Source organism: Dromiciops gliroides, chromosome 1 (genome assembly GCF_019393635.1).
Source record: "Dromiciops gliroides isolate mDroGli1 chromosome 1, mDroGli1.pri, whole genome shotgun sequence".
In the NCBI taxonomy this organism is placed as follows: Eukaryota; Metazoa; Chordata; class Mammalia; order Microbiotheria; family Microbiotheriidae; genus Dromiciops; species Dromiciops gliroides.
In genome coordinates this window covers 58,794,230-58,811,963 of record NC_057861.1, presented here as the reverse complement: position 1 = coordinate 58,811,963, position 17,734 = coordinate 58,794,230, and the positions used below count along the sequence as shown (strand labels likewise).

General features: G+C 40.2%; 1 protein-coding gene across 2 annotated transcripts in view; it reads right to left on the bottom strand.

Annotated features, from left to right (window-relative positions):
* Positions 1-5,808: 5,808 nt before the first annotated feature.
* The window catches only part of MED26 (mediator complex subunit 26), a 103,215-nt gene continuing 91,289 nt past the window's right edge, over positions 5,809-17,734 (bottom strand). For both annotated transcript variants that reach the window (XM_043976332.1, XM_043976331.1), the window contains exons 2-3: positions 9,323-9,397; positions 5,809-8,533 (exon numbers count right to left, since the gene is read on the bottom strand). In XM_043976332.1, coding sequence (XP_043832267.1) covers positions 6,842-8,533; positions 9,323-9,397 — 1,767 coding nt within the window. In that variant the 3' untranslated portion in view covers positions 5,809-6,841. The remainder of the gene's footprint in view (positions 8,534-9,322; positions 9,398-17,734) is intronic.

Here is a 17,734-nt window from a genome sequence, read left to right as displayed (position 1 = left end):
ATAATTCAAACAGAATAGATAGAATGGAATAATTAGGCTACTGCAAAGGACCAGGCAAGAAGTGATGGAAGGCTGTGAATGCAAAGAAATGGGACACATCCAAGAACTCTTATGAAAACAGGTCAAGATCTTAGCCCAGATGAGAGAAGGATGACACTGAAGTTGCCAACCTGGGTGACTACAGTGTAAATAGAGAACACTGGAGCACAGGTCAGGAGAACTGGCTTTGCTCCTTAATTTCTTTCGCTCTGGAATTGTTTTCTCCTAACTATATGGAGAGACTGTGAGGATAAGCTAGGTTCCATTCAATAAACATTTAGTGCCTACCAAGTTGAGGGCACTAGATTTCTAAGGGCCTTTCTAGAAAATTCCATATCGTTCTGGACAGGTAGCTTGATCTTTCCCTTCAGTTTGTTCATCTGTAAGATGAGGCTCATATTTGCACCACCTGTATCATCTACTATCATGAAGACATTTTGCTAACTGGACAGTAAGCTTACCAAAGAGAGGCTCTCCATCCCTAATCTTCTCCCATCTTAACACAGAAACAAAACAGGGACCCTGCCGTTTAAGGGTAAAACTGAGGCAGGTGGAATGAAGGAACCACACACTACCACAAAGAGATCTATCCATAGGTAAAGCCCCACTACATCATAATTCTGACTCATGTATGTTACCAAGCCTAGCCCATGTTCCACTTTTGCTGTTCTCCCTCCCCAGCTGCCCTAGAAGAAGAGCAGAGCTTTCATTGTTATATGAGGAAGATGTTTGGGACATGGACTATTAGAGGTTGTCTATTCTGGAACATACTCTAAGGAGCCAGCAAGTATGTGGCTAAGAAGTTAGAAATAGAACCCAATATTCCCAGTGGGCAGCCAGGGCACTTTGCAAAAGGATCTAGTGAAGCCACCTGTACTGGATATAGTTTAAGCTAAAATATTACAAGTTTTCTTTGGTTTTGGTTTTTTGTTTGTTTTTGGTGGGGCAATGAGGGTTAAGTGACTTGCCCAAGGTCACATAGCTAGGAAGTATGAAGTGTCTGAGGTACAATTTGAACTCAGGTCCTCCTGAATCCAGGGCCAGTGCTTTATCCACTGTGCCACCTAGCTGCCCCACAAGCTATTCTTTGGACAAAAGGATCATAGATTGTAAAAAATCAAAAGTTTCTTACAGAGATGCACTTTGTTTTATGGATTATAATCCTGAAGTATAACAAAATGGTCATTTAAATTCATACCAGAAAAAGCACAGGTTTTGTTTTTTTTTTTTAGTGAGGCAATTGGGGTTAAGTGACTTGCCCAGGGTCACACAGCTAGTAAGTGTTAAGTGTCTGAGGCCGGATTTGAACTCAGGTCCTCCTGACTCCAGGGCCGGTGCCCTATCCACTTGCACAGTTTTGACTAAAGGTTTTTATCCTGGCTTAACTTACTTTTTACCATGTCAAGTCATCTAAATTGCTCTGTGAGGGGCAGCTAGGTGGCGCAGTGGATAGAGAGAGCACTGGCCCTGGAGTCAGGAGTACCTGAGTTCAGATCTGGCCTCAGACACTTGACACTTACTAGCTGTGTGACCCTGGGCAAGTCACTTAACCCCTGTTGCCTCACTAAATTGCTCTGAGCCTTAGTTTCCCCATCTGTAAAATAAGGGGTTTGGACCAAATAGTGTCTAAATTCCTTCCAGCTTCAACATTCAGTGGTCTGACACCTCTTCCAGATCAAGTGGCTTCTATAAATTAAAATTCCTGTCTCCCTTTGGAGACAGGAAGACCCAAGTTAAAATTCTGTGTGACCCTGGAGAAGTCACCTAACATCTCTTAGACTCAAAGTTTCCCTATTGGTAAAATGGGGCTAACAGCACTTACCTCACAAAGTTAAAAATCAAATGATGTAATGTATTGAGAGCACTTTTGTAAACTGCAAAGTGCTATGTAAATGAGAGCTATTACTGAAATTTCCCATTTAGGTATTTTTTCAGATTGGCCCTGGTTTGCTCTCTGGTTTCTTGAAAATAGAATTCTCAGACTACTTCAGGCATAACTAAAGAACAAATCTAAGGAACTTTATACTATTGGTAGAAAGCTCCAAGATGGATTACAATTTGAAGGTTATCAGGTCAGTGAATTCTGTTGGGTTCTAGAACCCTAAAATCAGCTGTGGAAGTTAGAGAATTAGAGGATATGGACAGAGCTACAATAAGCAAGCCATCTTACAGATGAGGAAAAGTAAGGCCTACAAAATGACTTTCAGTGTAACAAAGGTAACAGATCTTCTGGTTCCAAGTCCAGTGCTCTTTTCCACAATGCCATGATATGCTTTCCAACTCCATGATATTAGAGATAGGGAAACTAAGACCCACTGTGGCTAAGGGACCAAGCCAGAGTCACAAAGTAAATTAGTAGCAGAAAATAGGTCTGATTGGATTAGTACATAAAATTTTTTCTTTTCACCAAGACTTTCAGGGTCTTGGAAAAAGAACTGCTTTTGGGAAACAGTACAATCATAGGAAACCTAAAGATTTTGGACACACCTAGTTTAATGGAAAGAGACTTGGATTGGTGTCCAGGAGACCCAAGTTGGGTTCAAGTCCCAACTCAGCCAAACATTTGTTTTTGAGGTGTTTGTTCACATTGTCTCAGAAATCCGATACAAAAACATTCTATGTACAGTGGACATTATATAAAGTGTCTTAAGAGTAAAAATCAAGCTTAAATAGAAAATAAATGTTTCAGGACTGACAAACACAAATTGAGATCCAGCTGAACTCCATCTAGTTTTTTCATCCCCAGGCCAATGAAATGCCTGGGGCTGACTCAACATTCTATTCAGGCTTGTAAATGAATTCTAAAAACCCCCAAAACTTCTTTTCCTGGGACTCCCTAGGTTTCTTCCAGATCTTCAGCTTGTAGTGAGTGTCTGGAACTGTGAAAGGCAGTCTTGGTCTCTGGGTTCTGTTACCCCACAGAAACCCTGTCCCCAGCGCTCATCTTTTGGTACTCCTAGTACTCGTTATGATAATATCACTAGTTATAATTCCTCTTCCCCCATTTAAGACCTTAGTTTTGTTATATTGATTGTTTTATTAGTTTTCAGGTTGACAGGACAAAACAGCTAAGAGAAGTATATTTTTAAGTATCAATGCAGTTATCATTGATTTACTCATTACAGAGAAGAAAATAGAGGCTCAAAAAGGGACATAAAGTGGCAAAACAAGTTAGCAGCAGTGTGAGGCCTGATTCCCAGGTCTCTTCAAAAGACACAAAGGCCATTATACTAGATGTGGAATCAAACCTCACATTACATGAAAGATTACTGAGGCACAAGCACATGTACACCATGGTAAAAAGCCCAGTTTGATTTCACAGCCTGATTGGTGGAAAGGTTGGAATAAGATTTCTGCTCCAAATCTAGCTCCCACCAAGATTTTACAGAATGGTCTTGAAGTGCTGCTGTATAGTCTTTATTTATCATTTACAAAGCTCATAAGTATAGCCTCCAATTTACAGATGAAGAAATTAAGGCTTAGAGATTTGTCCAAGGCCACTTGACTAGTTAGTGGGACAGCCATGTCTCTGGAAGCCTATGCACCCCCGCCCCCTCCCTTTTCACCTCCTCAGATAGCTCTGATAGGACCAAAATAAGAAAGGAAACTGGGCAGGTTCTTTAGAACTCTGGAATAAGTGAGCAAGACCAATAGATCATAGTGATGCTTTGTAGGCAAAGAGCCAGTTGGCAATAAGGCTGGTGGCCCTTTCCTAGGGAAAGCATCAGTGTTTTATCTTGTTTTCCCATCTCCCTTAGTGATACTGGGTTTCATCCATATAGCAGAGAAATATTTCTTCAGAAATATTGACTGATTTGTAAGAGGAACATTTTTCTTTTCCACTTGTGCCAATTTTCTATTTCTCTTTTATTTCCCCTATCAATCCTTTGGTTTCTCCTTCCCTTTCCTTTTGCTCTTTTCCCACATACCACCTAACTGCCAAATCTGTCATTTCTATCTCTACAATGGACCTGGCCCATCTCTTACCCTTCTTGATGGTTGCATAGTTATTATCTATCTTAGATAATCTCTGGATCAGTGCGATATTGTCCTTTCCCAACCTTGCCCCAGTCTCTACAGACTCTAATCCATTGTGTACACAACTGCAAAAGTGATTTTCCTTAACTGCAAATATGGCCAGATAGCTCCCCTACTGGGAAAAAAAAAACAACAAAAAACCAGTGGTAATTCCTCTATTTGGCTTTTAAATTCCTTCACAACCACCTGGCTTTAGCTGGTCTTCTCAGCCTCTTTGGTTACTGCCCTTCCCACATTCTGTGGTACAATCAAATTGGTCTCTGTTCCTCACAGTACTCCACTACTCAATACCCAGCCCTTGCACTGGCTGTAGGACAAGACTGTAATGAAGCTCCCTTCAAATGCCTGCCTTGTATAACCCCTCATTTCCTTCCAGACTCGGCTCAAATACCACCTCCCACAAGTTTTCTGGACACCTCAGTTGCTGTATTTATTTCTTTATGTATTTATGTGTACCCCAGAGAACAGAGAATGTTTCATTTTTGTTTTTTGTAGCCCCGCCACATAGCAGTACCTGATACATAGTAGGTACCTAATAAATGTTTATTGATTTCTCCCATTTTCCTTTTCCTCTACTGTCTAATCCCAAATTTGGGGGGAAAGTAGTTTTAAGGAGAATGTTAGAATTGGCTGGGAATAACTGCGTGAGGGTGCCTAAAGTTAATCAGATCTGGCATGGCAGTATCAAGTATTAATAACTGGATCAAAACCCAAATGGTGGCTGATTGGGGCAGGGAAGGAGCGCACAAGTGGGACAGTTGCTAATGACTAAACTATTAATAATGTTTTTTAAAAAATTTAATAGGACAGGGGCAACTAGATGGTGCAGTGGATAGAGCACCGGCCCTGGAGTCAGGAGTACCTGAGTTCAAATCCAGCCTCAGACACTTAACACTTACTAGCTGTGTGACCCTGGGCAAGTCACTTAACCCCAATCGCCTCACTAAAAAAAAAAAAATTTAATTGGGGGCAGCAAGGTGGTGCAGCCGATAAAGCACCAGCCCTGAATTCAGAAGGACCTGAGTTCAAATCCAGCCTCAGACACTTAACACTTACTAGCTGTGTGACCCTGGGCAAGTCACTTAACCCCAATCGCCTCACTAAAAAAAAAAAAAATTTAATTGGGGGCAGCAAGGTGGTGCAGCCGATAAAGCACCAGCCCTGGATTCAGAAGGACCTGAGTTCAAATCTGGTTTCAGACACTTGACACTTACTACCTGTGTGACCCTGGGCAAGTCACTTAACCCTCACTGCCCCACCAAAATAATAATAATGTCTTTTCCTGTAAGTTGGTTATAGCTCTACTGGACTTTAAAATAACCTCTAACTGTATTCCTAAGAAAATGCTTTTTGCTTCTCTAATAAGAAGCTCGTGCAATTGTTCTTAAATAAGATGATCCAACATGCCTGCAGTGGTCTTCACATAGCATTCCTAAGTAGAATCTGAAGCATCTAATGTTGCCAAAATTCTGCATGTTAAGTCCAGACACAAGTTCTGCTTAGTTCAGCTGGACTGGTCTTGATATTATATATGACGTGCTCATCTTTGTGAGTACCATACTTTAAGACCCATCCTTTCTGCTTATAAATATGTTCTCACAGCCTTGGGTAAGGGAGAGACTGGGAAAGGAGGAGGAAGATGGAATACAACAAAAAAACCCCAGGAATAAAAGACCATCGAATGGGTAACAGTTGGGAAAAAACAAACAAACCATTTATCATTAATAATTCACAAACTTTTTTGTGCAAATTTTTTTTATTTCCACATTTATATCACAATGTGTCCACTTAAAGGACCAAATAGCAAAGTTGCTCCCTTCTGCATCTGAAGAACACAGAAGTCTAGTCACTGTACATTCACTAAGGCTCTTTGTTTTTGCAAATCGCGTTTATGATGAATATCCGTAAGGCAAACAATATCTAAAGGAATGGTAACAAGTATATTTCCAGCATACAAAACAGGCTCCCTCTTCCCTCACAGGACAGTTACACACTAGTAGCACCCGCAGTTACATTTTTGGACTCTAGAAAGTTGAAGTTTTCTAGAAATGTGCAGGAAGGGAAAAAGGACAAAAATTATTTGGCTACTGGGTAGGAGAAAGGAGGGGACTTTTAAGAAACTAAATTTTTGCAGCATTTCTTGGAGACTGGATTTAAACTGAAACCAGACTAAAATATGTGGATGCCTACGGAATGTGGAGTTGGAAACTGGGTAACTGCAGTAGTGCATGGCTGCAGTTTAAAAAAAATCTGCACCATGTGACTTAAAATAACCCAATCGCTCAACAGAGAGATGATGCAAATACAAATAAAACTACAGCTGTTGCACACTGTCTCACAGACATCTCACTGCCAAATTAAAAAAAAAAAAATCAATGCAAATAAATAGATGCGTACTTTTAAGGTAACTCTTCCACAAGTATTCTGTACCTGCCTGTAGATAAGATTCCGGCATTCACATGTGCTGGAAATCATTTGAACCTTTTGGGGACTAACACTTTTTATAGCTGGTTTGCTATAGAGTTTTGAACTCAATTCTTTTTCCTTCGTGCGCCCTTCCTTTGCTATTTTTGTTAGTAAACTGGTAGCAGCATTTCACAAAAGAAGAACTTAGACAGAAGAGCTACAAAGGATCAGCCCCTCGAGACCCTCTTCCAGGCCTGTCTTCCAGGACAAGAGGTACACTCTCCATGTTAAGCATCATGGAGTCTGCCCTGCTGTGTTTGCTAACTGCAGATGTGAAAGCATTTTAGCAACCTTATATTCAGTCTAGGCAGACATAAGGCAGGATGTTCAATCTACCATCATCACCATGTGGATCTAAAGATATGCACTGCGTCCAATCATACCAATTACCCTGTGTATCATAACAACCATTCACCCCTGGCCAATGGAGTTGCCTTATTCTGTTGAGATCATCATTTGTGACCTCTCTACTAACTCCAGGCAGGTCTGTGGATATACTGTTTGGCACTAGAACATGAGTCTTTCTAGCTTCTCTTCTAGTGCTTTCTTCCTGCTTTAAATATTCAGACATGAAATAATGAGCTCCTGGTGTTTGTACGCCTGATGAGGAAAGCAAACTACTCTGTCTGTTTAAATAGGACTGAATTATTTCATTTCTGGACAACTCTTTCCAGTTCGTTTGTTCAAAAGGACTCTGCAGGTTGGTTTTTTGCTCCAGCTTGTCTGGTTCTGTCCTGTGCTGGTCAGGAAGGGCAGGGATATCTACCTGCAAAGAATCCTTTTGTGTTAGAGGTTTAATTTGTCCAGTCATGGGATCAAAGGTGATTTTTCTCTCTTTTAACCTGACAGGCTTGACACCCCCTTCTAGAACCTGTCCGTCTAAGTTCACTGTGTAGTCTCTAGATCTGTACCTCTTCTTCTTCTTACTGTCAGACCCAGAAGCAGCATTGTCATCACTGTCCATCTTAGAAGCCTCTGGAGAAAACCCCACCCGTGGCATCAGGGGCTCCCCAGAGGGTGAGCTCACTTTGCAAGCAGGAGACGTGTGCTGGAGGGTCCCTAGATGCCGCTGATGACTTTCAGAAGACGTGTGTTCCTGCCAGTGCTGAGAAGCCTCCACTCCAGTCTGATGGGAAACCTCTGGTCTTTTTGTGGGTACTGGAGGCGTTGAAGGCTGCATCAGTGATGGTGCTCGTGAAGAGGGTGATGAAGCCTGGGCAGCATCTAAGAAGTGGGGCCTTTGAGATGGGCTAGGCAGAGAAGCCTTTGGTGCATACGTGGGATGCTGCCGGACAAATGGCTCATGCCTTAGGTTGCTAGGATTAAAGGAACAGCGGGGACTCTTAGGTTGGTGTTGCCCTGTAGGTTCTTCCGGCTTTTCATGGTGCTGAAGCGCTGTAGTCTTTAGCTGTGAGGAAGTGCTGGAAGGTTTTACAAGTCCGGGAGAACTCGTGTGAGGTTTGACGGCATTGACTGGTATCTTACTGTGTTTATCATTCTCACTGTGTTCTGTCCTGCTGCTTTCAGGCCCTGTATGCAGGTTGACATCAAGAGGGCTGGGGAAATTTTCAGGGCTCCCCCCAATCCCATTAGTTGGAAGGGGAGAAGAATTTTGTAACAGTTCGTGGCTAGCTTTGGAAACTTTGGAAGGAGGGCCTTGATGTCCGTCACGGTGTTCTCCTTTTCTTTTTCTATTTCCCAGTTTTTCTGTTTTCGGGGAGTTCAGCTTTTGAATGTCATTTCTATTTTTCAACTCATGAATAGGCTTGGACCCAGGAACTATAGCAGGTGACACATCTGGTCTACAGTTGTGAGCGCCGCCATTTGCCGACCCTGGTGGATTCGGCAATCCCCTTGGCACTGGTTCATTCTGGGTCACAGGTTCAATTAGCTTTTGCCAACTCCGCAACAATTTCTTGGCACGTTTGGCAAGTTCTTCATTTTTCGTCTTCTTTCTTACATCATTGATAAGTTTTCCTAGCCTTGTTTCCTACAACCAAAGAGAGATATTTTACTGCCCCCAAATCGTAAACATTCTGAGCAGAAGCATGTTCACAACTGATTTTCCTGAGAAATGGGAAATTTAATCTGTGTTGCCTAGTAAAGTTTTTCAAAAATTGAACCCCCAATGTGTTAATTCTGATCTATGGGAAACTGGGTCTTCCCCTAACACAAGCAATTTGATTCATCACAAAATTACTATCTACAAGCCCTACAGGAAAATACATTTACAAAAAAACCAAAAAACCAAAACAAAAAACCCCACCCCAAAACAAAAACCACTATATTCTAAAATGTTTCATTACACTCACATGTGTGATACATGTACATGTGTGTGCGTGTGCATGTACACGAGCACCCCTCCCCCCTGTAAGGCCCTAAGGCAGTTGCCTGTCCTTAAATGAGGCTCTGGACAGAACAAGAACAACTAAAATTCTAATCCAGTTCTTTAAAATTAAAAACAAAAACCAAAACAAAACAAACCAGTTTTTACAATGCAAGTACAAAAAGGAATCAATGTACAGGTAGGCTACCACACTAACACAGAAATACACACCAAAGCTGTGCTCCGATTCACCAAAAAAAACAGTGAATTTGATGTTCAAAACAGCCAAAGCTGGAATGAGATGAAATATTTTAGCTCAAACTGCTTTGAGACACTCTGGATTCCTCCCAAAGCCAGGGAGCACACCTGACTGAGCAGGTGGTCAGTGCTTATATTTCTAAGAAAGAAATTTGGTCTCAATGACATACTTTTATCATAATGGGTCACACATACCTCAAGTGCCTCTTTGGTAATGGGATATTTCTCCAAGCTGGAGATAACTTCCAGCACTGCCACCATGTTATGGATCTGCAATGACAAAATCAGTCATTAGTTCCATTTCTTTCCCCAACAAAGGGTAAATAAATTGCTATATATATTGGGACCACATCAGGCCTCTTCCCTGAAAAGAAAGGAATCATACTATAAGCTGTTTGAGCCTGGGGGCTGTCTTTTGTCTTTCTCTGTACCCCCATCAAGTAGCATAGTGCATGACACACAGTAGGCACTTTAGATTCATCTCCTCATCCATACTTAGAGATGGAAGGGGAGGAAGGTAAGAAGAGAAAGAGGTTCCTGAGACAATATGCAAAGGGAAACTGGTTGGGTTAAGTCAGAGAAGGCAAAACAAACTCCACAACAACTCTAGACTCAGAGACAAAAGTTTAGAAACCAGAAGAAAGTCATGTATCAACAATGCTTTACAATAAAGGCAAGACTTTCTATGAACAATATTACAGCCATTCCATTCCACCTTCCAGCTAGCCTGCAAAGTTTTAAGTACTGTGTGCCAAGATGCTGTTCTAGTTCCTGGAAATACAAAGACAAATTTCCTGCCCTTTATGAGCTTACAATTTAGTAGAATGGGAAAGATTACAAACAAATGACAAAATCAAACATAATTTACTAAGCACAAAAGGAAAGGATCGAATTGTAAAAACAAATTTTAAAAGAACTCATCCATCTTTCTGGGGAAGTTCAACATAATTTAAAATCTGACCACAGCACAGAACTACCACCATTCCCCAATGCTAAAGTGGGACATAAAGATGATATACTAATGAAAGTTAGATCCAAATTTTATTCTTTCATAAAAACCAGTCTAGGCACAATGATTTATTTTCTTCTGCAAAAGAGAACTAATACTATGTAGTAAATAGATACTCAACAACCCACTAAAAATGTGAGATCTTATATGAAATCAACGAAGTATAGACATTAACAGGAGCAATGCAAAACAAAACCACTCAGAACAAAGCAAAGAAGCTAACAGATAGAAACCTTTAATGCAGGAGAGGCAAACTGCTACACTGTTATTAAGTCTGTAACTTGATCAAACACTTGTGGGATGATGAGGGGGAAAAAATCTAAGTTATTAAAATGTACATTACTATCTGACCTAAAGATACCACAGCTATGCTTAATCTTCTACTCCTCCCCATCACCCAACCCCCATAACAGAAACAAAGGTCATACTAAATTACCCACAGTGGCACTTTTTGTGTGGTGACTAAAACTTGGTCACAAACTAGGGAAGTTATCATCATATGGGGAAAATTGTTGAACAAATTGTGGAAAACAACATAAACATCACACCATAAGAAACACTGAAGATGAAGAATTCAGAAATATGGGAAAAGTTCTTATGAACTGAGTCTGAATGGAACTAAAAGAACTAGGAAAGCAATTTACGTAACTACTATAATGTGAGTGGAAGAACAAAAGAACTTAAACCTGAATGCTATAAAATTGCAGTGACCAAGTCTGAAACTCCAAGAAGATTTTCAAAATAAATTTCCATCCCTTCTTTGTAGAGTGTTTAGAAACCTACTAGTGATTGTCAGATTTGGCTGATGTGTTGGTTAATTGTACTGAAATGCTTTTTCCCTCCTCTCATCCAAGGGATGGGATCTCTGGATAGGAGAAGAGTAAAAGATACATTTAAAAATGAAGGTGTCAATCAAATGAGGTAGTATGTAAAGTGCTGTGCAAAACCAAAAACATTATATAAATGTTAATGGTGCTTACTAGCTGTGTGACCCTGGGCAAGTCACTTAACCCTCACTGCCCTGCCCAAAAATAAATAAATAAATGAGTGTTAATAGTGGTGCTGATGGTGCTGATGTAAGAACCAAAAGGGATAAGGATAAGACTGAATCTATGATCACAATGCTATAAGGGAAGTCTCAAACAAGGACATTCCTATTGTAGGTCAATACCTTCTTTTCAATTTATGGTCTTAGATAAGGTCTCCAAAGTGAGACAGCCATGACCTGGCCCACCCAAGGAGTTGGCTCCTGTAATAGAGTATGCCTAGGGAATAAGCTCCAAATTGAAGGATTCCCTATAGAAAGTGATGTCATGCTTCTAGCTGTTCCTTGTTGCAGGTATTACATCAATTGCATCACGTCCCAAAAACCTACAGGGCCTTTTAAATGAGATCCATGAATCATTGAAAGAGAACTAAAAATGTATATAAGAAAAACAAGACTTATGATCCAGATTATGATGTGAATTGGGACAACCAGTCCACTTGGATAGTATATTGATAGATTTATCTAGGCAAACATTTCAAGATGGAAAATGAATAAAACCTAAAACTGGAAAGCATGGGTTGGGTTGCATCTGAGAAATTTTAAGTCTTCTAACAATTCAACAATGACCCCCATGAAAAAAACAACAACCATGGTCTTAACAATATTGTCTAAACCCTAGCTTCTTAAATTGTGGGTCATCACCCCATATTGGGTCACATCACTAAATGGGGGGAGGGGTCCTCAAAAAAAAATGTGACATTTAAAGATTATGCATACCTACTTTATAAAACTTGAGTCTTGGAAAAATTTCCCAGGCGAAATGGGGTCAGTAGTGGAAAGTTTAAGAAGCCCTGGTCTAAACGACACTGTATGATTAAGAAGCATAATTCCAAAGATAACATGTATAATAGTGGTGTTAGTGATTTCAAGTCAATATATGATCAGAAAATTAATTGGGCCAGTTATGTGGCCAAAGCAAGAGAGAAACGCAGAAAACCAGGAATTATCCCCTGACACGTACAAGATAAAAAAGACATGGAAATCCTGGCTACCAATATACAGACACCAATATCCATTGCTAACTGCCCACAATCTTTCTTATTCCTACCCTCTCAATACTACCCCAACAGTGTCTCTTTACTGATCTGCCCCCTCTCCACTTCCACTGTGCCTGCTGGAACATTTGCTCCATGATAACAGATTCTTATTGATATTTCCTGTTTTTAGATCACCTAGATAGATCTTTGTCCTCTCCTGCTACCATTACCAGAAAGCTACCCTGTATAATAAATTTTTATAAAAGGGGAAAAAGAAAAAAAAATCAGCTAAAGTGATCGATACACTGGAAAAAATTGACATTCTATGCAATGTTACACATCTGTGGACCCTCCATCTCTGTAAAGTAGTGAAGAAAGTATCTTTTTCTTGAGAAGAAAACGACCCCTTCTCAATAATTCTTTGGAACTCGGCAGCAGTGAGATGTGTGAAAGGCTCATTTATTTTCATTCAAGAGAATGGACACTTGCACATTAAGTGCTACAGCCAGCAAGTGTAAAACAGGGCTGCAGGCCCTGTTTTAAAACCGACTCCCTAATTCGAAATGGACCCTTCCCTTGTTTATCACTGGCTGACTACTTAAGCTCTTAGCCCTAATTTTCTTAATTATTCTTTGAGTTCTCAGCTACTTGAAGCATGTGATCTGTCAGCCAGAGGGAAGGGGAATTGACACCTGAATGCTCAAAACAGGTCTGGAGGAGTAGAATTTGAATGGTGCTGGCTATGTCCTACTGAGAGGAGACCACTGCTCCTTTCTTGACTTTTCTCATATCTTCTTGGAGCCAAACTTATTCCTTGTAATTTTGCAATACTAATTTTTAATTTTTTGATGGTTCTTTCCATTTACATTGGGATTATGTGTACTTTTAAAAAACTATGTACTTGAAGTTGGTTCATAAGTCTTTCCATGTTTTTGTGTAGTAATAATAATTACTGGTTCTTGTAGCATAATAAAATATTTTTCTTTCCTATTTCTATTTTCTGGTAATCACCAAGACTAGGCTACTTCCTGATGACACTGCTTTCCTTCACACCCTTTCCAGTACTGGTTACATTCTCTCTCATAATCTACCCCCGACCCACTGACCTGTGAACCAGAGTTGGAAGACTCCTTGCTCTCCACAGCCATTTGCAGGGTCCCCAGGTTCCACCATTAATCAGTCATCAGGTTGTTCTCCTTGGAGATTGATCTTTTCCAAATTTATCACCCCATACAAATTCTTTATATATTAAATCTCAGGATAATCGAATTCCTTTCTTAATGGGTTCAGTGCCAAGCTATCCTTTTCTCCTTCCCAACTTCAACATACAAATTGATGTGAACTTTTCAGTTTCTCAATCTATTCATTTCCCATAGCCCACTCAATCTCAGCTATGTAGAGAATCATATAATTGATCTTGTCATTACTCACAAAGGTTCCACATTTCCATGTTCATTGAACTCCAAAATTCCTTGATCTGTTCATAATTTATTATCCTTACATCTTTGTCAATGCCTTTAAAACTCGAAGAGTAACTGAGTTAACATGCATTTATTGAGCATTTAGTCACCACTGCCTACAAGGACCTCACATTCTAAAGAGGAAAACAACATGTAAACTATGTACATGAAAGAAATACAACTTAAAAACACTAAGTAATCTCAGAGAAAAGCAACTGGACGATCAGGAAAGGGCTCTTGTAGAAGGTGGAATTTAAACTGAGCCTTGAAGGACTAACAACAAGACTAACCCTGTTCTTAGTCTCAACACTCAGTTCATTCCTAGGCTATTATTCCTCTACTGGCTACATTCTACTCCTTTAGCTGTCCTGACCATCTGTGAAACAGTTCAAATGGACAATTAACTTTACTTTCACAACCCTTCCCCGTGGTTCTGTTTTCAATCATGACTGACCAAACCCCAATCTTGTATCAGACACAACCTCCAGCTCCTTTAGTCCTTTTCATTTGCTGCTACAGTGAAGTCCACTACAAATTTATGTTACTTAATCTCAACTAAGTCCTGAATATAACAAGACAATAACTCTTCCTCTTCAGTCAATTCATTATCCTTCTATACAGAGCAAGTGATTCCATCATCTGTCAAGTGTCCAAAAAGCACTCTCTACTCCCTGGATTGCCTGCTAAAGAATGCATGTTTTACCTCACTGAAAAAACAGGCCATTCTTCCCTCACACTTATCTCACATTATTTAGAAATCTTCCTCTACTATCTCTTCCATCACTCCTATATCAGAAAAAGAGAGTGGCTCTTTTCTTTACCAAAGTAAAACCCTTTATATGCACCTCTACTCTCATCCCCTCCTCTCTTCTCTAGTAGACCTTCCCCATTAAATCATCTACCCTCACTCTTCTGGGCAGCTAGGTGGCAATTGGATAGAGCACTGGCCCTTAAATTGGGAAGATCTGAGTTAAAATGTGACCTCAGACACTAGCTGTGTCACCCTGGGCAAGTCACTTAACCCCAATTGCCTTAAAAATTTGGTGCCATCTCCAGTCATCCTGATGTATATGTTGCCAATGGACTGAGGAGAGAAAGAGGTTGGTGGCCTTGCATAGATAGCCCTCCATCACTTAAGTCCAAGTCATGCCATCACTTCCCGATGCCATCATTCTCTTCAAGAATGAAGGGCAAACATAAATCTATCAGTTTCTCCAATCTAACAGCTCTTTCCTTGTTGCCTGCAAACACACACATATCTCCCCATTCTTAAAAACCCTCATTATCCTATTCCTGGTAACTATTGTTCTATGTCTTTCAAATAAACTACATGAGAAAGCCATCGAAATTCAGTAACTCCATTTCTTCTCTCACTTTCTTCTAAACCCTCTGTAATCTGGCTTTTGTCTTGAGCCTAACATTTTAATGGCGGCTACCTTTTGTCTGTTTAAAATTCACCTTTTTGTTGTTGTTGTTGTTGTGTTTAAACCCTCAACCCAATTCAAGACCCTGTATAATCTGATACTATTCTTTTCTAGACTTGTCTCACAGTGCAAAAGACAGAATTCTGGACCTGGAGTGAGAAAGACCTGAATTCAAATCCAGCCTCAGATACTTCCTAGCTGTGTAACCCAGAGCAATTTGCTTACTGTCCTTTGCCTCAGTTTCCTCAACTGTAAATGAAGATCATAAAAGCACTGACATCTCAGGGTTGTTGTGAGGATCAAATAAGATATTTATATAAAGTGCTTAGCACAGTACCTAGCATGTAGTAAGGGCTTAATAAATTCCTTGTTCTTTTCCCTTCCAACTTCATCATTCAATTAACAAACTATCTTCTCCAAAGTTACCAATAATCTCTAAATTGCCAGATCTAATGAACTTTTCTCAACCCAGATCCTTCTTGTCTTCTCATTAGCAATTAACACTCCTCCTAGATAGTCTTTCTTTCTTTTTTTTCTTCTTTTTTTTTTAAGTGAGGCAATTGGGGTTAAGTGACTTGCCCAAGCTAGTAAGTGTTAAGTGTCTGAGGCCGGATTTGAACTCAGGTACTCCTGACTCCAGGGCTGGTGCTCTATCCACTGCGCCACCTAGCTGCCCTCTGGATATTCTTTCATAACTAGATTTTTCATGCCATTGATCTCTCCTGATTCTCTCTCTACCTGTCCAGTTGTTTCTTGTCATAATGATCATCATCTATGTCTTGCCCATGCCCTCCACACAATTCTGCTTAGTGATCTCATCAAGTATACCATTAAGTTCAATTCTCATTTTTAAGTAGATAAGTCCCAGATCTATATCCCTATCCATAGCATCTCTTCAACATTGTAGTTTCAAATCACCCAACTACTTTTCAAGATGTGTGTCCCTATACCTGATAACTGATTTTTTCCCTCCAAAACCCTTCCCTTTTCCAAACCTCACTACATCTAAGAAATGTACAGAATTGATGGAGGTAATAGTCTCAGAAGGGAAAGTACTAGCATCTGGGAGGACCAGAAAAGAACTGTGGAATGCTGGATTTGAAGTGAGTCTTGAAGGAAGGAAGTCAAAGAAACTAAGAGGCAGAGATGAAGAATAGAGAGAATACCAGACGGGTGGACAGGGTCAAGGCTACCACTACCATCCTCCCAATCATCCAGACTCACAAACTTGGTGTCATCCTTGACCCCTCACTAGCATTCACTCCACTTGTCCAATCTGTTCCCAAGTCTTGTTTCTGCCTTCATAACATCTCTTCTGTATTCCCTATATCTGCACTCACAAGCCACAACCTATTTCAGACCTTCATCACTTTTTGCTAGAACTACTTCAACAGCTTTCTAAATGATCTCCTTCCTTGTGCCACTCCATTTTCATTCAGCGGTCGAAGTGATTTTCTTACGGCAAAAGTCTGCATCACCCTTCTACTCAATAAATTTTGGTGGCTCCATATTCTCTCTAAGACCAAGTCTTTTGTTTAACATTTAAAGCTCTTCAAAGAAACCACTCCTCTCTCACTACTCCTCTCCAGTCTATGATTCAGCCACATTAGCCAACAACTTCATGTTCTGCATATAGAACAATCAACTCTAGGACTTATGCCAATGCACACACAGGCTGTCCCACACCTGGTATGCGCTCTCTTCATCATCTCTGCCTTAGTTTCTCTGGCTTCCCTTAAGACTCAGCTAAAATCTAACCTTCCAAAGGAGTTCTTTTCTGATCCTCCCAGCAGCTAGTATCTTCCCTTCTGAGACTAGCTCCACCAATTCTTTATGTATGCAGCTATTTTCATGTTTGTCTCCCCCATTAGAAAATGAGACCCCTGAGGACAAGGACTGGGTTTTGATGTTTTGCCTGTCTCCTTTTTTTGTTTTTCGTTTTTTAAAACCAGTACCTTCCCCACACTAATTATTTCTGATTTATCCTGTATATATTTTATTTGTCTGTAGCTATATGCATGCTGTCTTCTGCATTAGATGGAGCTCCTTGAAAGCAGGAATATTTTTTAAAACCTTTCCTTTCTATCCCCAGTACTTGGCATAAGGGGATTGGAACACAGTGGGTGCCTGATATATGCTAACGATTCCCAGAGCTTGGCACAATGCCTGGATAAGTGTTTAATAAATTATTGTTGACTGACCTCTGCACACAAGCTATAAGATCTCTTGAAGATCTCAGAAATAAGAAAAGCAGTGATGAAAAAATATGAGTTATGATATGCACCAATGGAGTATAAGATGCACTGAAGTATTCATTAGTCATTTATTCAGAATACAGATATGGATCTATAAGCAAAGCTTCATGCTAAATTCTTTACTTCTTTGACATCATACTGCAGTATTATCTAGAAAGCCAACTATGTGAAGAGAAAAAGAAAGTTGTTGAATGATGCTATAAATGCTTCACAATCTTGGGTAAGTCCAGGCATGGGGAAGAAGCTGAGAAAATGTCCACAGCAAAGAGATGGAGAGTTTTGTTCAGGAACCATCAAGGAGGCCAGTGTTACATAATGGAAAAACTGGGGGTGGGAGGTAACAGATGTAGAATAAAATAAAAGATGTGAGGAAGAGGGTGCTTGCTAGGTTATGAATGACTTGAGGATTTTGAATTTTATTATGGAGGTGATAG